A 22,832-nucleotide genomic window follows, 5' to 3' on the forward strand; every position below is an offset into this window, starting at 1 on the left:
GGACGAGGAGTGTCCGCGGGCGAGTCCCCGCGCCTGCCTCCGCTGTGGTCACTAAAACAGGGCCGGAAGACCAGAGAGGCTAACGAAATTCTGTAAACAGATTGTTTTCTGCGAGCGGTACTTCTGAGCTCTTCCAGGAAGGTTGACGACATTGAAGCGTGGGTCCGCCTCCTGCGTCTCATGAGAAAACACTGCCTTGGTCATGCTACATTTAGAGCCCTTTAATACATTCCCATCATTTAACATGGTCTCCCGTGGGGCCCCTAGCTTTCCTTTGGTAATTACAGCATCCTAATACTTTCTCAGCGGCCAGCTGTTCTTGGCACATCCATTAGATTTTCCTACCTGCTTAATATTTTACCTGTAACAAAAGGGCAAGAAGCTGAACCCCAGAGACTCTCTGATCCCCTGCTTCTCTTGTCCTCCTAATCAAACCACCTTGAGTCCATCTCAAAAAGACCCAACCAGGACATTGAGCATGAAAACGGGTCCTCCTCAGGAGCAGCAGGGGCTGAACGGAGAAGTAAAGTGAAGAGACGGGGACCAGCGGCCCATAAACCCAAACAGGAAATGAAGTCGGAGGAACAGAAAGAGACAGGAAGAGGGAGATAAGAGAAGAGGTTCTTACCCTGCATGGTTTTCCCCAGGCCTTGGCCCAGCTTCCAGCCATGTTTCTGCAGAAGCCGGTGCCCGATATTATCCTGATGGACAGAACAGAGAAGAAAAAAACCAAAAATATTCCAATAATAAGAAGGGCTTTTCCCCACAGGCACATGTCAGGATGAGGAGCAGGGGGGAAGGAGGGCTACTGGATGGACAGTTAGATCACCTGCGATACCGTGGCATATCAGATCCCTTCGAGTGAATCAGCATGCTGAGAGAACACTGGCAGTACAGCTGGGAGGGAGGGGGGGGGGTGAGGAAGGTTGAGTGTTTATAGTGACAAAATAATATCCCTTCCCCTACAACCGGTAATCGTTTCTCCTACATCTGCTCTCATGTCTCCTAGCTTTCTGTTTAGGGACACAGTACCTGTTGACAGCAGTGGGTACTAAAACTGAGGACATAGCTACAGTCCTCTAGTACTGGGGTGTCTTTCTCAAGGTGATGGGCAGCTTCTGTGCACTGTGTTTGGACAGGGGGAATGTCACAGGCAAAACAGTGGAAAAACAAAACAAAAAAGTAATTCAAAATAAGAGGCAACCACTACAAAGAGCAATATGACTCAATATGTACAAAGAGGCATACATGTCCAAATATGTATACGGACCATATACATATTTAAACCTACAACGGACATAGTCATACACAACAAAGCGAGACCTTGCATCAACACAAAAAGAGATAGACAACTCAAGCTGGAGGTGAAACCATACCCATAACCCAAGGAGCACCGCGTGTACCGCCACGAGAGAAAGGGCGTGGCTCACCAGTGCACAGCCCTGGGGTGCGTGCATGGGTGCGTGTGAGAGCGTGACACACTACCCTCAACGAAACACTCAATGAAAAAACCACAAGGCACAATTTCCCCATCACTAAACACCCATCACCAGACAGAATACAAAAAAAAGAAAATCATCAAAACAGGGTGGGGTGGAGAGGGGGGGGAATTCAAGACATTTTCTATCAGTGATAAGGTTTCTTCAAAATTCAAAACTGAAAATTCAAACTGAAAAAGTAAAAACAGCATAACATGCAAATTTTTGCTAGCAACTAACAATGATGAGAACGGTGATGTTAGTAGCGCGCTGAATACGTTGAACATACAAGGGGAGCAAAATTAAAGAGAGCTACAGAAACGACCATGACAGATGAACGCAAGCACGGGGCGGTGATGTACTCCACACACAGTCGTCTAAATGCAGAAGCCTGAGGGGTTAGGACGGGGCAGGCAGAGCCGCGGGTAGCCAGAACCGTTAGAGCACACGAAGGGTCGCCTCGTCGCGCGCGGCCGGTGCAGCGTCTCGCCGCGCCCGTTCGCCTCCGCGTGTCGTTTGGGGGCGCGGTCTTTCCAATTCCATCTTCCCAGAACGGTGACCTGCTTTCACACACACACAGTCGTGTGTACGGCGCCCCACCCGATGCTTCGCCCTCTTAGACATACTCTTCCCTTACTCCGTATTCTGCTCCACTCGGTTTACACCACAGTAAAACACCACATCCTCTGGATGCCCTCTTATGCTTCACCACAGTGGTGAGGTCAACCCTTTTACGGGTAAACTTTGGTTCTATAAAGGTATGGGATATGAACTATTGCAGTTCCAAAGCAACGTTTCCTTGCTTTGCGTGTGGGAAAGCCGCAACGTTCAGGACCAGTTCCACTGGACGTCTGGTTATAAAGTCTCACGGCTTTCATAGGTATTCAAATCAAAGAAAACTCAGTTGAGGCCGGGGTTTTACTGATGCATTTTCCTGGTTGGTTTAACAGAATATAACAAGAGAAGGGCTGTCTAGAGGACATAGGGGTGATGGTGAGTGGTATGGTTCCGGAAGAACGAGAAAACTTCTACAGCCTCTCGACTGGAGATCCAGTTTGGCAATGCTGCAGGCTCTTCAGAGCAGACAGCAAATAAAATTCAGTGGGCTTGGTCTTCCCATCACCCTATAATGTGAAACAGATCAGCATTCGGGAAAAAAAAAACACTTCAAAAAGCAGCTGTTCAAATTTGGATTGCCACGGCATTAGAAAGGCCCGGAATTGGAGTTCAAAAATATCACAGAATTACGAGATCTACACTAGCGGCTGACTTGACCAGGATGTTCGTTGAAGACAAAACATTCACCGCTGAAACATTTCTTATTTATGCCTGCAGTACACAAAAGATAAAAGTGGCTAATAAAACCTCCGGGCATCGCCATAAACATTGTGACAGCGGGGATGGACTCAAACCGCTTCTGGTGAAGACCAGAGACCAAACATTTAGCGTTGCCATTAGATACAGGTGCTTGAAACTTACAAGCCAACGGCCGATAGCTTCTCTGGAGGCAGAAAACGTCCTGCTATGTGCGTTTTGAGCAATTGGTTCCAAGAATCAACAAGGCAACTTCCAAAAGAGGGTGAGGAACGCCACTTCTAGGCTGGGATTGAAATGCTCCAGTTTGACCTTGTTTCGACACAGAAGACGCCACACTATTCAAAGGCCACTATTAAATGGCTGGCTCTAGCAGGAGGGGGCTCTATGTAAGATGCACAATCCAAAATAAAAAGCCCTAATTCACACTGATGTCAAATTAAGACCTCAGGAGTTCTAAACAATCTGTTTAAAGAACAGTCAGATTTGGTTTGTATAATATCTGACAAAGAAAAGATTTCAGTATTTGGATTTTCTTGCAGAAGCAAAAATGCAGTGTTGGGTTAGGAACACCACCTGCTGTCAGCCCGAGGCCTCTTTTGCACAGAATTCGCGTTACGTCTGAAACGTTAATCCTCTCTGAGCCGTCATGGGTCTGGCAGGGCATCACAGAAGGCAATCGTGAATCCTGGCCATTTTGTGAGGGGGAAACAACAGTCTGCTGGACATCACCTCACAAGCCCTCTAATCACACACACGTGCAAGTTTCACTCCAGTCATCCTTATTTATCCCGTAGTTTCTTCAATATAAGATCTAATAAATTCTTTCGCTTAAAGTCATTCTCTAAACGATTCAAAAACAACGACACATTTTTTTACATTGATCCGATTCCCTGCATTTCCAGGCCAGCTGTCATACCGGCAATGCTCCTGCTGGTTTCCGCTAGCCTGAACGAGACTGAGGGCTCACGGGTGAAATCGTGTCCCTGCTGTAACGGACTGCGCCGCGCCTCTCCTCCCTTCACAATGGGGAGACGCACTCATCACAGTGCTCCTCTGAGGCCGGGTAATGCAAGCTGGCCGAGCGTCTTCCCTCAGCATCGGTCGATTACCGCTTCGGCAGTGCGGCGAAGAAGAGCTGAGTACAGACACCCCGCTAATGGACACTCTCCCCGGTCTCCTGAAGAGATAGAGCACGGCGTTCTGACCCCGTTTGTTGCCATGGCAACACGGGGGTTCAGCGGTTCTCTCGGCGGTAGGAGCTGTCCAACTAGCTCTGTGACTGGCTGTGACTAGCTACAACACGCTAGCTGCCAGACTGCCAAGGCGTGTTTCTAACGTGGATAGCCGTGGGCTGACGGGAGCCTTGACGCACACACACACACCCGGGGCAAACTGGTGTCCAATTACTGCGGCGTGTTGTGCAGCAGCGAGCATCCGCACCGCCCAGGAGAAACTCAGGCGCCGGTACACAACCGCACGCGCGCACGGGTGAACGAGTTTGTTCGCAGGCGTGGCCAGGCGGCGCGGGCCTCGCCGTCTTTCACGACTCCCGCCTGACACGGGCCTGGCCGGACGGGGGAAGGAGGCCTTTTGTTTTGCTCCCAAGGATGGTCACTGGATACTGACAGCATTTCAATCGCAGCGAAGTCACGTTTCCATTACATCAGTCGGAGTGGAGGCAACTCCTGTTGCCTTTTTAGGACGGTGATCTCATTCTGGCCTTAATGAGCCGAAAAAAAACAAAAAAAAAACAAAAGGAAGGAAAAGAGTAACAAAAGCACCGCTGCTTCCAGCAAAGGAATAAAAATGAATCACTGGAGTTTAAAGAATAGGGGGGGGAAAAAAAAAATCTGGGGTGGCATTCCTGAGATCTGATTGGACAGGAGGCGAGGCAGGAAGGCGAGACGCTGCACGGGCTGCGCGGAGCAAATGGATGCACTAAAATAAACAGACAGATGAAAGCAATACGCCGATTCCAATAGCAGTGCAAGTGGAGTGAAAGCATTTCCATACGAACCTGGCTTTAAAAACTGGGCTGTCAAAAGAACAGTTAAATGTAACACAACGTAAGAAACTGTCCAGTCACTAATGCCTTCAATGAAATTCATAGCTTTGTTTCAATTTTACTTGCTCTTGCCAAGAAATGGTCTAATTATTTAACAGAAATGAGGAAAAAAAAGGTATCAGGACAGTAAATAAACTGAACAACTACCATTAAATGAAAAGAAAAAAAAATGGTAATGAATGTCAGCACTAGAAAACCCACAAGTTAAGGCTGCCCAAGTAAAGGCCATGAGCAGTGTGCTGTGACTGGCACAGTGTAGAGGTTAAGTTAAACCAGCACAGGGGTTAAAGCACAGAGATGAGGAGGAGGAAGAGAGACGGGGAGAGATATACTGGGCCATAGGTTACGGGGCCTACAAATGAGGGGGGGGGGGGGGGGGGGCAATTAGCCTGCACTGAGCGCAGGGCAGTTCTGGGATCGCAGCTGTGAGCCGCAGGACCGTCCCGTCCTCACGCTGGGAATTTACGGGAGGATTGTTTCACGGGGACAGGCGGACCCTGAAGCGGCTCAGCGCTTTGAGGCAGCTTCTTTTCTGGGTGGCTTATTTGGGACAAGGTTAGAGCTGTAATGTTCCGTCGTAACCCATGCTGAACACGTGCCTTTTTTTTCTTTCTTCTTTTGAATTAGCTAGCCTCCATGTCAGCTTCTGTTTCTGTCTAGCATGTTCCTTTAGAGCAGGGATCACAAACTCAAAGCCTGGAGAGCCACTGTCTGCTGGTTTTTGATGCGTACTGACACTTAGGTGCCTAATTTCAGTCAGTGATTGGCTAATGATTCTCCACACAGTGTTTCCAACTCCTAAAATGGCTGCTAATTGAAGGAAATAACAAAACCCAGCAGAGACAGCCCTCCTGAACTCGAGTTTGAGACCCCTGGTTTTGGGGCATGGCTGGTATGAGAACGTTCTTCTTTTATTGTTCAGGTTTAGCATGTAACTTTAGATAGTGAGCATCTCTGATCTTTTTAGTGATTTACTTCATTTTGGGACTACTGATGGTTGAATTAGGTGGTTAAGTGTTCAGATGAAGTGAAATCCTATGGAGTCCTGCATATGGCTCCTTGCACGGTACCATGATGATATCAGAATGACATAAATAGGAGCAACGCCCCCCACCCCCCCTAAGTGTGGCATGTTCCGGAAAGGCCCACACTTCCTTGGTGAAGCACCGTCATCCACTCTCACAGCTACACATCATTGGTCGTGCTAGCCCATGGAATGCTGCATCTTTGGAAAGCAGGACACTCAAATCTGTGTTCACACCAATTCACTTTAACTATTTTTGCCATAATCTGCAAACTCACAATAACCAATAACACAAATGTTTGTCGTTCATAATATTATTATGACACTTGTAAGAGAATTGGGATAAAACAGCGAGATTAGTGGGATGAAATAGACCACAAAAATGTTTCGGTGTTCGGATCAAAATGAATTTTTGCCACATAGGCTAATAATTTAAAAAAAGCATAGGAACGATTTCGGTTTTAATTTACTCATGTTGAGCAAGCTAGTAGGAGCGTGACATCTAGTTTTTGACCTTCCATTCACATTAAGCGTTTTCTCTTAGAATCTTGCAATGCTACCAACAGCTGTGTAAATATTATGATCAATAAACAACACAAATGTCAGACAACAAATGATGATTGACTTAAGGAAACAGGAGTAGGTATTTTGTTGTGGTTGAAGTCTGGGTCATCACCCCTTGTAATCTTTTAAAAAAAGACCATGGAATATCTGCAATTATAGGACGCAGAGTAATTTTCCTGCTTTTTGGATCTTTTATTCCGTGTAAAAAAAGCAGAATCCTGCATTAACGTGAGTTGACACATAAGTGCTACATAGTTAGCACACTAAATATAAATACTGCTCCTACAAAGAAACTTTTAGAACCACATATGAGAACATGTCTGTGTGGGCAGTCCAGAATCACAATGCACAGCATTCATTGAGCTACTGACGTATAGGTCTCTATGGCAGATGCCTATCCCAGTGACATTACATAACAATCATTTTAAAAGAAATTGTTTTTAAATATGTTAGTTAAATGCACCGATTTGTGAGGAAATGCAGCTGCCTTGTGAGTGGAACAGTCATTGAACTGCCCTGGCCAGTGTAGCTGTAAATGTGTCCAGGAGGAAAAGAGGGTACACACGAAGTCGCATTCAGACACAGTTACGCACCCGCTATACGCACCCACACAAGCCCGAGCAGAAACGCACAGACACTCGCGCGCGAGCGCACACTGGGACAGATGCGCACACAGGCATGCACGCACAAAGAAACGCACAGCACACACAGACACGCGTCGCATACACGCAAACGGAGAAGCATGCACGCGCAATCACACACACACACGTACACACACACACACATTTGTGGTGGACAGGGTGGGACAGCGTCTTCTTTGACAGAAATGGTTCCTACACAGCCAGACAGATGGACTGAGGACTTGAGCAGACAGACGGGGTTGGTTCAGGCTCCTGAGAGATGGGAAGGCTTTAACAGCTGCCTAATCTCATTCTTTACAACATCACATGTCACGTGTGCCCATTATGAGGAGGATTTCAAACTGGGCAGTCACCAATTTGCAGCAAAGGAGGCTGGACATGTGTATTAACCTCCGCGCTTTTACACGCTGTCAATACATCTTACTGCATGAAAGCGAGCCGCGTTTGCACCTTGTCCTAGTTACAAGCACCACACAGGAGAAAAAAAGCCAGCTCCCCAGCTAACAGTGGAAAATACGTGAACCGCAGTTTGCTTATTTAATTGGCAGGCCGCAAGATGATTTATTGCCAAATTATAACCCTTAGACAGGCGAGGTCTGAAATCTAAGTCAGGTCAAAAAAAAAACAGATTATAAGTAACGAGTGGCAGACCTTTTGTCGTGGACATTCTGGGGTTTCAGGTGACCAGGCTCATTTCTCACAGGAGGCTGTGTATGATCAGTTTCGATCACCCAGCAATACTGCTGCCAGTACAATGAAGGGGCTGCTTCCATAAACCGCCATTTTGTTTGAGTGGACGAGGCCTCCAGCAGCCGCAGCAAACGCTCCCCAGGGCCGCACTACGGACCTTAGGAAGGCTTCGTAGCAGCGCCTCTGTTGCATGCTGGGAACACGGGGAACAAGTGCCAAAAAGCACCAGGGCCAGAGGGTGTCCCTGGGGAAATATGGTGAGAGTGAAGATGAATGAACAGGAGGTGGAGAAAGAGCTGTGTTTTTAAAAAAGCGGGGGGGGGGGGGGGGGGGGTATAACTGCAGTAAAGAGTCCTCTTATGATTTGAATTTAACTGCATTGAAGAGAGTCCTCTCATAATGTAGTTTAACTACAGGGAAGAGAGTCCTTCCATAATGTAATAACTACAGGGAAGAGAGTTCTCTCAGTGTAATTTAACTACAGGGAAGAGAGTCCTCTCATAATGTAATTTAACTATAGTGAAGATAATCTTTTGATAATGTAAATTAACTACAGGGAAGAGAATCCTTCCATAATGTAAATTAACTACAGGGAAGAGTCCTCCCATAAGATAAGTGAACATCAGCAGGGCTTTCCCTGGCTCAAAATATGGCTCAGGGGTCTACTTTATGTGACAGTGACGGTGGTCGGACCGGCTTTAAGGCCAACGTCAACTCGGCGTGTCATCTCCCTGTCCTTCGCTACATTTACCACGTAAAGTTCTGGTCTTCAAGAGACCACCACAATGCAATAAGACGTAGGCTATAACAAACAAAACGCATGGGGAAAATTGGAATAATCTAAATATTTATTGACGGGATACATATTGTAGGTGCCAGAATCTAGTCTGAACTAAAGGACTTACACAAATACACGTTAAAAGTCAGCAGATGTGGAGACACAAAACTGAAAAAAAATGTACGAAGGTAGGCGGTTTCTGTTGAAAATCATGTTGATGGCAAACGCCTGAGTGGCAAGCGGTCCTCCGTTTCACTCTTTTATGCAATTAAGTGGATTCTGCTGAAGTTAGTTTAGTGAGTCTGAGGTTGCACGTAAGCTTGAAAGCAGTCAAAACATTAAAAACCTCAAAATGCAGAATCATTTACCATTAAAGTGTACCAATAAGACACACAGATCCCTTCTAATCTTTTTGCAGTTTTTTTTTTTTTTTTTTTGGCGTGATTTCTCCTCCAGGCAGCTTGAAAAACACTTAGGCAGCCCGCCTAAGACATTTCAATGCAGGAAAAACTCCAGCTTAAATGTAATGCCACTTTCCACCTACCAGGAGCCGGTTAACTCAGCAAACCATACTGCGGTCAGTCAGAAAGCCTGTACACACAGCCTTCAGTTTCAACAGCCTGCATTTCATATTGAGCAATAAAGTATTTTAATGCTTATGGTAAAAGAATGCTAAAAGCTCTCGTGGCTGGTCAAACAAGAAACAGCTGCAACTGCTGTGCAATGAGAGTCGTGTTTCCACTCAAGCCCCGGGGCCAATTGCTCTGATCACTGCAGCAGAATATTTGAGCAGTACCTCCAATGAATGCTGCTAGTCCCCACAAGGGAAAGAGTAAGAATAAGGAACAAATGGACACCATGATACTACTACCAATTTAAATAACAATACTAATAGCTATAGTACAGGGCAACCCACTTGCAGCCAATCTGATGAAGTAGCCGAGGATGTAGCGATGAAAATCCATAGGACGCAACTGTTCTTATTGTGATACATGTAATAATGGAATACTCCAGTTATACCCAATGTCTCAGCCCCACGTAAGAGTTTGAATAAACAACATTATACAAAACAAATGACGTTTAACATGGGAAAGGATTCTTTCAGTCAATAAAATAACTATGCTGGCTTGCTTGAGTCATACAAGTCTTGAAATTAACCAAATACAAGCTACTGAAGCTCTGAACATCCTTTGTTCTGTGTTCTCAAAGCAAAATGAGAGAGGTTTAAAAATAAAATAATTCAGAAAGAATGGTCTAACTTCAGAAAGGCTGATAAACTGAAATGACAAAATGGCATGCGTGAAACGTCAGTTAGGTCTCAAGAGCTTCGCCAGGGAATGACCGGGGGTAAGCCAGCTAGTTCCGCTGTTCTCATCACTGGCTAGCGGCCACTCAGTCCACCTGCGGACACACAAACTTTGCTAACTATCATAGTTCAACAACATGGGCTGTATAATTGATGTTGCGTCTACAGTGTGAAAAACAAACACGTCTGCCCTCTTCGCCTGACATTGGCGTGAACCAGATTGGGGAAAATCGGAAAACAATGGAGGTCAGCGGTCAACACTAGCCCGTGAAATGCTGCGTCTCTGGAATTCAGGATATTTCAAAAGCAGTGGACTACACCGCCATGTATGAGGCCGAAGCCATGCATGCTATGACATCACACCGACACTGCTGATATTATTTTTAATGAGCAAAATTATTAAAGGAAATGTATTCATACAACACAGCTATATTTAATTCATTTCAATACCTCTTTATAAATATCAGATAGAAAAATAAAAGTATAAAATGTATGAAAGTATAGAATAAAACAATCTAGGACAAACACTCTGACAAGTTGGTTGCCCTGTAATAGTTTTTTAAAATGTTGGTGTCCATGCTGAGTTTTTTTTAATCTTTCAGAAGGCAAAGTCATTTCCACTGCTTATGGCTAGAACATCTTGTCCAGCCCTTTAAGAAATGACCGGTATTAGAGTTCCTAAAGTTATTTACAAATTACTTGCACATATGTGCAATGCCACGATGATAATAGGGTGGAGTCTGAATAGATATATTGCTACTTTTCAGCATGATGGTTATCTGATAGTGACCACATTGACCCCAGGAACTCCCAAGGCCCTGCCCGTCTGTCTATCTGTCTGTCTGTCCGTCAGGGTTATGAATCCTGGAACATTGCGACCGTGGGTGGTTGTGCGTAGGGTGGGGTGAGGGGGCGGGGGGTCTGGGGAGGGTTGGCCTGAGGTCGCCGTATATCTCTCGCAGTGGGGGAAAGGTGAGAGGAATTAAGTATTACCCAATTACACATGCAAGGCAAAAAAAAAAAAAAAAAAACGTTAGAGGAAAAAAAAAAAAAAACAGGTCCCCAAGAGTAACACAGACCTCTAGCTGCCTACAGATCACACACAATGAGTTGTGGGAGAGGTGCCGAGGAGCCCCAGCACTGCGCACAGCTCCTTCGCACGCGACGCGACGCGAAGCGGCGCAGCGCGCCCGGACTGGCAGCTGTCACCTGAGCCCTCCGGTCCTTACCTCCTCCCTGTGCCCAAACCTGCCGGCGCCCACCCGTGGGGCACCACGGGAGCACGCGGTGGCGCGAGAAGGGCGTTTGCCCGGGTTCGTCCTAGCTCGTTTCCGCTGGGGGCATCGGTGTGTGGTGGAATATCGATAGAGGGTCTGGGAGAGCGTGGAAAGTTCACGCCCTGCCCCCACCAACCAATTTCACCAACCCGCTGCCGTGGGGGCGTGCTTTTTGGGCACGTCAGCCTCCATGTTTGGGTGTACGCGAGGGTGGAAGTGACAGCTGCATTCCGTAGCTCCTCACTGCCCCCCCCCCACCCCACCCCCCCTCCCCCCACCCCCACCACATCAAGCTGTGCGCAACAGCTGAGCCCTCAGCATCTCTCCAAAGACAATACCACAGGAGCAAACGGCACCTCCACCTGCCAATCAGGGCACCTCTCCGCCTCGCTCTCCTCAACTGCAGGCTGAATTATCTTGAGCAGAGTTTTTACGCCGCCGCCACCCTATGCCTATGCCTATGTGGCAGACCAGTGAACCGAAAGGCCTTAAAGGACTAAAAAAATACTACAGAAATATTTTCAAATGCAGATAAGGTACTAAAACGCTAAACTTGTCATTTCAACGCAGTATTGTTTCAAAACCCTGCAACAAGCTGCTTTTCTTTACATTCTAATTAGGTATGCGGCTAGGTTTCAATAACGGCAAATTAATCTGACATCACGTGCGGAGGCTTTCTTTTAAGGGGTCAGAAATAGCCTGGCACGTAGGTTCCTCGTGCAGTTGTATTTTTGCCCTATGCCCCCCCCCCCGGTCTTGCCAAGGACCAGGGATGAGTGTACGTTTTGGCAGCTCCGCACATTTCCCATGACGTTCGGGAATGTTTGGAAAGGCTCTGCGGGCTGCCAGTTCCGCAGGGCCGTGGGCGTCCGATGAATACATTATCGCCACAGCTTCTGTTTTTCCCCGGCCGGCTCCTTCGCCCACCCCTGCGCATCTGTCGGCCCGTCCCGCCACCCCCCCTTCCTGTCAGGAACTAACCCCGCTCTCAAAGTGCCGTTCAGCCGTTGGTCCTGCAGAAGGTGCTGAACTAGAACATGGGGGCGAGCGGAAAATAACAGCAACTTCCATTTCTGCACTCGATGGGAGGACCCTCGCAGTTTTTGTCTCGGCCTCGGAAACTTCTGCTCTGGTCCTTACACGTCTACGCGTTAATTTGATCCTAGCGACGAACAATCCTATAAAAATTTGGAATGATGCAAACTGCCACTTATCAAACTGTGCCTTGGCAATACTAAATCGTAATAGGAATGGTTCATACCGCATGCATAATAAAATGTTGGCCAGTTGGACAACTCTGAGTAATTCACTTCACTGAACCTCTAACCTTGGTTTGAACTGGCTTGCACAAGTTGACTAACCAAGTCCAAACCATGGCTATAATCTTTGGTTTTACAGGGTTTTACAGTTGTCAAATAGAATGTGGTCTCCAAGAAAAGTCCTGCAAGAATAAAAGCAGGCAGATGTTATATTGGCTGAGAGAGAATGACTCGAAAAGTTTGGAGCCAATATGATTATCTACCACATCTTCACAGAAGAAACTTTTCTACTTGCAAGTACTGGGAATATTTTAATTCAATGAGAACCCTGCCTCATTTTTGCCAGCAACACACTGCACCCTATAGCATTAATTATGCCCTTTTGTCAGAGTTTCAGAGAAACCTCTGGGGAATTTTCTAACATTTTACATTTCCAGCTGGCACTGGACATTAACTTGTATTTTTGGATAAGAGCACGACAGTCAGCAGAATCTCAAGTTCTACAGAACAAGCCCTAGAGTTGTGATGCGAAGGTTTCGACACGTTTCCTATTCACTAATCATGCCGAGATTTTAGACCTATTAATACTAAAAATTAAACATTTTGGGCCTGCACTGAACACGACTGGCATCGTTGTGTACCTGCCTCAAGGAGTTTAACGACTGCTGCTTTAACTGAGTGGAATAAGGTCAACCGACTTCGGCACGTGCCAGCAAATGCGAAATGCGATTTATGAACTATGAACCGTGGAGAACCCTAATTTGTTCGTTAAGTTTTTGAATGAAGTAATCCCAAAGTTTCCATGGCGCGAGGCCTCTTCGTATTTGCGAGGGCGAGCGGAGAGGTGACTTTGGGCCCAGACAGGGTCGCACGCTCCGGTGCCCGAGTGAAGCTGCCTGTGATATTATCCACGTGCCTCGTCAGCGAAAAATGCACGAGCACCATGCCAACACAGAATGACAGAGGGTACTGTACACCCAATCACTGTGTTCAGAGAGGACAGACAGAGAAGAGACAGAAACAGAGCGAGAGAGAGAGAGAGAGAAAGAAAGAGAGATAGAGAAGCGTTTACAGGAGACCCTAGGAGATAGAAATAGGAAAGCAAGAGCGTGCAAATACAAACCGGGTCATAGCTGCTTAGCTAATTGGGGCCAATTTGCTGCAGGAGAGAAATGTCGAACACCCCAAGTTGTGTATAATACTGGTAATTTCGGAAATCATTCTCCCACTCAACACATGCGCCCACACACACTGGTACGTAAATAATACTGAATGCTCATTCACACAGAACCTCCAGCTCTCACACACAAACACAAACAACTAGGCACAAAATACAAGCCAGCACTCAAGCCTCTCTCTCTCTCTTGCTTTCTCCCTTTCATACTCACTCTCTCTCTCTCACTCTCTTACCCACTCACTCTCCCTCTCTGTCTGGAGTGGATACTGTGCTGATGCCCTGGTTTATTAAAGAGGGTGTCTGTCACTCAACTGAAACCAATCATATAAGGGAAAACAGGGTCACGTGACTACACTGCTTTGTCAGTGTAAGCATGCATATGGAGTGCCAGAAACCATGGAAGATGCTTCAGTTTTTCAGAGCACGGCACGCAGGCAGCAACTCGTTATTTAACGATTTTAGCATTTCCAAAGGAGACCCCCCCCGAGTCATAGCCAAAAGTGAATTTCTTCGTGAGTTGGCCTCAGGGGGAATTGGGTCGTTTTCGCCATGTGGCGCGCGACGGCTCGTCAACAGGAGAAGATAGTCAGCCGCCCGAGTGCGGGACAGACGGGCTGGCACGGGGTTTGCGTGGAGCGGCCCGGCCAGAGCCAGGGGAGGGCCCGACGCAGTCAGCCCACTCCACCGCTAGCAAGGCAGGCTAATGGAGCTTAACCTACTTACAGAGGCTGCTCCCCTGCTCGGCCTGTGGCTCAAGGACAGCGAATCATTACCATTAAAATGCCTCACCTGGCAGCCATTTTATCAGACTCGCTTTGTTGTGGGCCTGGGAAACCCAGCTCAAGCCTGAAAGGCCAATTAGATTAAGTACTTACAGCAACGGCCCTATGACTGATAGACAACGGAAGGAGGCCTTTGGGCAGGGGACTGGGACCAGGAATTTGCAAGAGCTCTTCCGTCTGGGTCCTGGACCAATGATATGGAAGGCTGCAGTGAGCGCAATGCGCCATGTTGGTGCCGATGCCGTTACAGACGCAACCTCATTACGGAGAACCATCTTAACTGGCTCCTCTGTGTCCTGTTCATGTGAACCATGCCTCACGCCAATTATGCGTTACAGCTAATTAGAAGCTACAGCATTCCCAGGGCCGCACAGGGCAGGCTGAGACGGTGTCAGGTGTGTATGTTAATCCCGCCTTACTAGCGTCATACATGTAGGCTACATCATATTCGTCAGACGCGTCGTGACGCTTCGGCAGATACGCAGCAGCCCCAGTGTCTGAGGACAAACAATGCCTCATGTACAAACTCGTGTTTCTAAATGGAAAATTTATTGGAAGTGTTCTAATTTTGTTTTAGATTATTCTGTTTACACGCTTAAAAATTTGTTTCAGAACATTATCCACTCCACTCGCAAACAATTAGTTGGCAGTCAAAACACTTCTATCGGTAGAAAAATAAAGGACAAGGGGGGGGGGGAAGTCTATATAAACAAAAATAAATTATGCAGAAAAGCAAAATATCGATTGTCAATAAATTATCGAATATCTTTGAGAACAAAGCTAACGCTGACTACAGAGTCTGATCAAAAAGAAAGAAACGGACACGTGGGGGGTCTAAAAGGGTCTAGTGGGCTTTGCCAGTCCAAAGCTACTATTCAGAAAGGAAGTGGGGGGGTTACACAAAAGGCAGGGGGAGGGGTGGTAGAGGGAGGGGCGTAGGGGGTGTTCCTATCTCTAGCTGGACAGTCATCCATCCTCACACACTTTCCCCAGCCGGCCTGCTCCTAGAGCGCGGGTGACGGGCGTGGCCTTACCGATTCTATGGGCTTGTCCAGAGAGGCCTGCTCCAGCTCCAACTGGCCCTCTTCATATTGGTCGAAGTGATTTCCCCCCTGCAAGGCAAGTACAGGGAGACCTGGTCAGAACAGAGAGGCGGCAGTACAGCGTTTAATGACAACGGCAGCGCGGCTTCTGCAGTCATGGCTCTATGTAATTACTACATTACATTTCACCAGCGCTACAGGTCATCTGGACCTTTATTAAGCCTGTGAAAAATGCAGAGAATGATTTTGATCACCCACGTAGAACTAAAACGTTTTATCATGTCTGTCTAAAAATCAAGAGGAAGCCAGAGTTTTACTACACACGTGGACTGACCAATAATTAAATAAACCGAACGAAATACCAATTTCAAAAAAAAAGGTTTTGGCAATCCAGCATGATGCTTTACGGACGTACGACTAGGAGATCTGTAAGGTACGATGATTTTATTTTGATGATGCTGTGAATATTATGCCGCATCTTCATTATACAATTATCAAGGGGCTGCTGTAGAGAACCAATTCAATATACAGTTGCATGATGATCAATGTGATGCGCAATGGAGCGTTTGAGCATCCACAAAATGACCTATTACAATAACAACGACAATATGTTTTCCTTATGGGGACAAATTAGCGTAGAAGGCACAACTTCTGACGGTAGCTCACCGGCCAGCCCAGACTGCTCTACTCGGATACACAGTCAGGCCACTAGCGAGGCCCATCTCTACGTAGGACGGAGGATGTGATTTACGAGACCGCGGCTCACGCACGTCCAGCTGCCGTGGACCGCCGTCCGATGAGCTCACCTTCCTGCAGCGGTTGTTTTTTTATTCTTTCCCTTTCGCAGTGGGCGGAACATCAAAACAGCACAGCGCAGAAGACGGCCCACTGCTGCGTGGGTTCGGTCTGTCAGCAACATGGCAATGTTTTTCTCGCATATAGCTCAGCTCCTTTCTTTTTGGTTTCATTTTAAAAACACTACATATTTATGTAGGCCTAGGTTTGTTTTTAAAACAAAGGGATTGGAACAATGACTTTATCATTCAAGAAGCTGATTGGAAATTAGACTTTTGGAAAACATAAAAACTATGTTAAATGCAGTTCAGCTTCAAACCACTGTAGTTATAAAGAGCATGTCAAATATAAAAAATTCACTTTGCTTAGCTACCATCCCAATAGCTAACAGAAAGCTGTACGACGAGCTGTAAATTAGCTGTAAATCTTTGTGATAGTCTAAAAAACCCTAGTCAAATAAAACTGAACACAACACAGTTCATACATTATGACGCTGAGGTCCACTGAAGCAGCACACCTTAAAAACGATAAGCAGCAAAAAAGAATGGCAAAAGCACAGACCAAACAAAGCATCTATGCTAATAATAGATGGGTACAATTCCAAAATGTACAGATGTGTCTGAAGTCTCACCAAGCTAAAGCATCTTCTCTTTCAGTTAGTAACAGACATTGCGTCATTGCCTAATTTGATAGACAAATTCTGAAGACAACCACTAATAAGAAATAGCACTCAGATAATCACATAACATATAGGGCTTCTATACCTGTAGATACCTCAGTAGTTGTTACAGGGAGCCTGTTATCAGAGGGTTCACTGAAGCACTTGACATGACATCCAACAGGAAAATCAATTGCGTGTGAGCATCTCTTAAACGCTGGCCCAGAACCCCCTGTTCTTAGGCACATTTCATTAAGTGAGTACTGAAGAGACGATGCTCCAGTTTCCTCCAACTGCCATTCCTCCTGAATGAATACGCGTCCAAGGACACAGGACACAATATCTATTCCCGATATAAAGAGCGTGTAGCTGACCTTTGACCTCTGTGGTTGTTTCCCAAGCAAAAAGCTGGTCACCCTCAACCACTATGGACTGTGAACAGGACCAAATCTGTCTAAAATGAACAGCAGAGATCTGATTGGATTAGAAAATGTACTGCAGTCTTGCATAATAACAACAATATACAGTCATAAAATGTATATATAGGTATTTTCATCCACTTCTGGTCATGAAAGTTATGTCCACAGGGGGGCACAAGAAGGGCACAAAGGTGAAGGAAGGTGACCTCCCACTTAAAGAGACTGCTGATCGATAGTGGCAAAACAAAATCCAGGGTTGGTTTACATTTATTTATTATAGGTAAACAGACTGGCAATAGTCTGCTTCATAACTACGACCTGAAGTAGACAAAACGTTAAGACCACTGTGTCATAACATAAGACATAAAAACAGATCACACATTTTAACATCACACAAACATTCATTTATATTTACCACAATATCCTCATTAAATAAGACCGACCAGGGGAACAAAACAAGGTATATTGTGATAAAAGAACCATTTTAAAAAAAAGAGTTCCGCTACAGCTTGGTAACCTTTACTGGTTATTTGCCAAGAGCACAAGACGGTCTATTTGGTTAGAGGGGAGTGCAGCACACGCTTTATATACAATGTTCCCAGCCAAGGAAAAACAGGCTCTGCGTGAACAGGAGCGTCTGCAGCGCTCAGGTATTTCTGCACAAGCAGCGGAATGGTTTTCCACCACATAAGGGGATTCTGCTCAACTGGTACTTGCTTTGCATAGCTGCATCATCACCTCTTGCTGCCGCAGAACATTAATCAGCAGTGGCAATATTTTCTTTTGAAACCTAACCGGCTACACACCAGTTGGAAAATAAGAAGCAGGAAATAACATTTTGAAAAATGGAAATTGTTCACTGCACACGTATGATTTCTTTTTAAATGATCAATGAAAATTTGTTTAATTTTTTCTGCTTGAGAAACATTCAAATATTTTGAATCTAAATCTGACAGCCATACTGTGAGCCTGTTCCCCAACAGAAGGCTGGTCACCCTTAACTGCCGTTTCTATAGAGCGTTACAGTGATGACGTCGTTTTGTAGGCCGACCCGGACGTTTCTTCTGCCACGGGTTCCCTCGGCAGATTTCCAATGCTTTTTTTCTCATGGGGATTTCGTTTTCTGCCAAAAATAAGGTCTGTGGGCAACGTATGCCTAAGACAGTTTCACGTGTTGTTCTACATGATAAATTACACCCATTAATATCTCAACCATGAATTCTGAAACAGTTATGTGCTTTAAAATAGTAAGTTGCTAATAAGTTATTGAAACTACAACAGTTGCCGCGTGCATGCGGGCTAGTATGAAAACCAGAGTGGCAAAAGCAAAAATGCGACCATTGTTGTAGTTTCAATTTAGCAACTTACTTTTTAAAAGCACATAACAGCTTTGAAATCCACGATTGGGATATTAATAAGTGTAATATATCTCACAGAACAAAACGTGAAACTCTCTTAGGGTTGCGTTCATCACAGACCTTATTTTCGGCAGAAAACGAAATCCCTATTGGAAAAAAACATTGGAAATCTGCCGAGGGAACCCATGGCTCAAAAACGCGAACTTACTTCCAGGCTTCAGGACTACAAACTGTAACACTCAATTCTCCCAGCAAGAAGCCGACCCTTGACCTCTGCGGCTCTATTCCTCCATCACAACGCCGGTCACCTTTGACTTCTGGTGAAGCTAGCCACCTTTGAACCTCTGCGATTTTTTTTTCTCCTGCAGTAAGTTGGTAACCCTTTTACCTGTGGCTCTGTTCCCGCGGAAACCCCATAACCTCTGCGGTTCTGCTCCCCCCCCCCCCCCCGCAGGAAGCCCGGCTGGCTTTCAGAGGCCCGGCGGAGCGGCGCCCTTCGAATACTGAGCACGAGCGCCTCTGTGCGCGGAATGGAAATGGCTTCGGCTCTTTTGTCCCCGCTCTCCCCGGGCTGTGCTTTCCCACAGCCAGCCGTCAGCACAGAGGAGCTGCAGGAAGATTTAAATTCACCAGGCGCATCTGAATATAGCACTTTCTTAGAAATAAAGGGTCGGTTTGGGAGGGGCGAACAATGGCCAATTGCCAAGGGACGAATGAATAGACAGGCCGCTGAGCGATTCCGACAGCCATCACAGGTCAATAGAAACTGTTCACCCAAATAAATAAAAGTCAGTACCGATGTAGAGTGTAGACTTTGCAAATACCAAACTCATTTGCATGTCCAACAAAGCAGCATTAGGAAATTATTATGTCAACCACAAAAATAGGCTATACGAGTAGGCCTACCTAAATAACTTACTAAGAACAGGCCACACACTATAGTTGTGAAAAACTCAAATATCTTTAGAGTCTAAACTGCAACCCATGTAAAATGTAATATCTTTAACAGCTATAAAATTCTTACTCTAATTTTTCATGCCGTTTTCTCTTTATATTATGAGACCGAGCGACCAGAAACCGCAACTACTGTACCTTCCCAGTGACACACTGACATCGTATTCACTTTATGTAAATTGAATAATGTGCAGGGAGTCAAAAACCTCATTTGAATAAGTACATATCTGCAGTGTGTATGCCGAGCCCTTCTGAGCAGGAGCGACCGAAGTAAAAGGCCAACCGGGCATGTGCAGAATACAAATGAAAGGGTCTCTCAGGACAGCGGGAGTCCAACTGCAGCAGTAGAATCTATGAACATAGGGCCTACTCGGTGCTGCCCATTTCAAACAATGAGCACAAATTCTAAACGGCTTTTTTTTCAATTAACTGAAATGAAGGCACAATAACCTCAACTGCATTATTTCCTTTATTGGTAGAGTTATATTTCACTTTAATCTCTGGACAAACAGTCTATTCCAGTGACGCACCAGAGCAGTCAGTTACCAAACCGTCCCTAACAGCCTCTCAGAAACAACAGAGCCTGCAGTAGACCCTCTCCAAACACACAGCTGAAGACCACAGAGGCCCAACAGCACTCAGAGAGAGGAACGTAGTGTTAATTTCTCTCTAGACACAGTGGCTGTGGAACACCACATTTCATACGTAAACAACTTCACGATGTTGGTTGTGTGCTTATGTGAAACACATAACTGGCAGGATGACTTTACCACATGAACCCCCTGCTCCTGTCTCTTCTGGCCCTCAGTGTAAGCCTTGTCCTGAGAGACCGCACTTTGCCAGGTCAAAAACAGCAGTGGGGAGGAAGCAGTGGGGGAGATAGAAGCCTTCCGGTTATCGACTAGCTTGTGGTGTAGGTCTAGCCAGTGTATCTCCCAGGCATTAGGGTCTACAAATCGTACACCGAGGACAAACAGCAGTTGAGGAACTTGCTCTTCCTAGGAATCGGCGTCCATCTGGGGCAGAACGGAAAAAGAACTGGGGCGCCAGCGTCGAGGAGCGGCGGTCTCCGAACGCTGACGTCATCCAGCCCTCGGAATGATTTCAGCATCGCTCGAGATGGGGGGGGGGGGGGGTGTGTCAGCCAGGGCTCGCTATTCCCCACCACAATCCCACACTGCACCACACGGCTGCTCCTAGCTTCCCATCAGATAAAACGCATTACCGCAGCTGGGTGGGCACTTCATACAGCTGTGCTGCATACCTACAGGCTCTTACCAAGGGCTCTGCAATAACACTTTTCAACCTCTAAAAGGAAGAGGCTCTTCTAAAATTTTGACACAAAAGAAAACAAAGCAGTCCCTGAGATCCAACGACTGGCCTTTATTGCAGCAGAGCCCAAAGACATCCTCAGCGCCCACACGAAGACAACAGTGAACGCTTCCCACCCCGAGCACGAGCACACAGCTGCGCCCTGCTGGAAACGCACCGCGCGGGGCGCTGGCAGCCTGCGTCAACCTGCGCACAACGGATCGGCCCCTTCCAGCTCCGCTATTTTTATATTTTCAAGAATTTATGGAGGGAAAAAGAATCCTCCTTACAAGTGTCAAAAACCTCGGTGATCTCAGGAGTCCAGGCCATCTTCCTCCAGATTTATTTTCAGAGCACGGTGGGAAGAGAGGGAAAAAAAGGTCTGCCACTGCAGAAAAAAAACTGGAAGGAAAACCGAGTATCGGTGGTGCAGGGAGGACTAACAGCCGTCCCCCGGGAGACTACAGCGAGAGAGGGTACTGCCGGCTCCCATCCTTACTCTACAAGCCACCATTTCTACAGCAAATGAGAAAGAAATCCCTCTTTATTTCTCCTCAGTTACTTTACATACAAGTCTCTGCATTCCTGAAAGGCATTGAACTTATAGCCCTGTTGAGCCCTTGTCTTTAAGCATCCAAGCTCTGCCCAGTAACAGCAATATTTCTGCCACAGCAGCAACTACAGACAGTGGGAAGTGCCATCCCCAGATGAAGAAACCACCAAGAGAGTGTCAGCAAATTTGAAGTTGACGCGGCTTTATTATTTTAAAAACAAACATAATCAGCTCCTATGTTTACAAAGAAAATGTGCACAAAACAGCAGATGCATGTGTTGCGTGTTATGACTGCTTGAGAAAGGCAATGATTCGCAGAGAACATCTAGGCTCCTGGAATTAAAATGTCACTGCGTTCAGACAGCACATCCAGCAAAGGTTGACGGGAGTTCCAAAACAGGACTGGCCAGTTGGGTACGAGGAGGACCGTCCGTCTTAGGCTCTCTTTGTGGGTGGCAACAGCAGGGGTGAGTAAAACCTGAGCAATAGCGAGCAATGTCCCAACGGTGGGAACCACTTCAAAGGACAGGACGAGCCCGGTGAGACGAGTAAACCATCTGCTCCTGTGGGAGTCTCAGGCCTCCGCACAGCTACGGTGAAACGCACGAGGAATGCGGCGCAAACGCACAGAGAAACGGAAACTGCAGGCTGCGCACCTCAATTTTATTAGAGGTTCGTATTTTTTGTCGCTGGTTCCATGCAGAACCATTCAACGATGACAATCATGGCCAGTTTGGGTCATTACAGATGCTTGAAACAAAGGCTGGGAGGATTTACTTGTGGGAAAAACCCATTTTTCTGTCTATTTTTGAAACATTTCAATATCTGCAAACGCAGGAAATAGTTTTTCAAAAAGCAGGGGCTGCAACATCATTACATCCTGAGGGCTTTCCATAATGAAGGCAAGTCCTACTTGGAAAAACAATGCACAGCAGCCAGATACATGTGAAACAAATACACATGAAAGCATAGGAATGGATTAGCCGATTGCAACATTTATCTGTAGGATTCCAATTACAATGGTGTGTTGCTTACAAGCACACAATAGCTAGCTAGCTTTAAAACTCATTGAGCATTTCATTTTTGCCCATTTCACTCATTGATAACAAGGGAGCAACTATCAATGTATGTAGGCTATACTGATAAGTGGTTTCAGCTTTACTGGAAATATAACCAGCAGTTTAATTCACACCAGACAATTTATTTTGTGAGGCTAGGCTTAATGAGACAGAGAAAGTTCCAAAAATGAAAAGACCAGGACCAAAAACACAAGAGGTAGGTAGGTAGGTAGGTAGGTACCCAGTGTACATGAAACCAGATTAAAATTCCAGCAACACCGCTCAAAGCATCTTGATATTCAGAGACGCTCACTTAGAAAACCGG

General features: G+C 46.2%; 1 protein-coding gene across 6 annotated transcripts in view; it reads right to left on the minus strand.

The window, feature by feature from the left end:
- Positions 1-22,832, minus strand: part of gpatch8 (G patch domain containing 8) — a 61,217-nt gene that overhangs the window by 32,765 nt on the left and 5,620 nt on the right. Inside the window, exons 2-5 of one of the 6 annotated variants that reach the window (XM_035405233.1) lie at positions 15,393-15,470; positions 13,523-13,558; positions 4,813-4,830; positions 629-701 (exon numbers count right to left, since the gene is read on the minus strand). In XM_035405233.1, the coding sequence (XP_035261124.1) occupies positions 629-635 (7 nt within the window). In that variant the 5' untranslated portion in view covers positions 636-701; positions 4,813-4,830; positions 13,523-13,558; positions 15,393-15,470. Of the gene's footprint in view, positions 1-628; positions 4,831-13,522; positions 13,559-15,392; positions 15,477-22,832 lie in introns of those variants that run through there. The other 5 variants (XM_035405232.1, XM_035405234.1, XM_035405235.1 and 2 more) reach the window with 5 other exon arrangements.

Source organism: Anguilla anguilla, chromosome 2 (genome assembly GCF_013347855.1).
Source record: "Anguilla anguilla isolate fAngAng1 chromosome 2, fAngAng1.pri, whole genome shotgun sequence".
In the NCBI taxonomy this organism is placed as follows: Eukaryota; Metazoa; Chordata; class Actinopteri; order Anguilliformes; family Anguillidae; genus Anguilla; species Anguilla anguilla.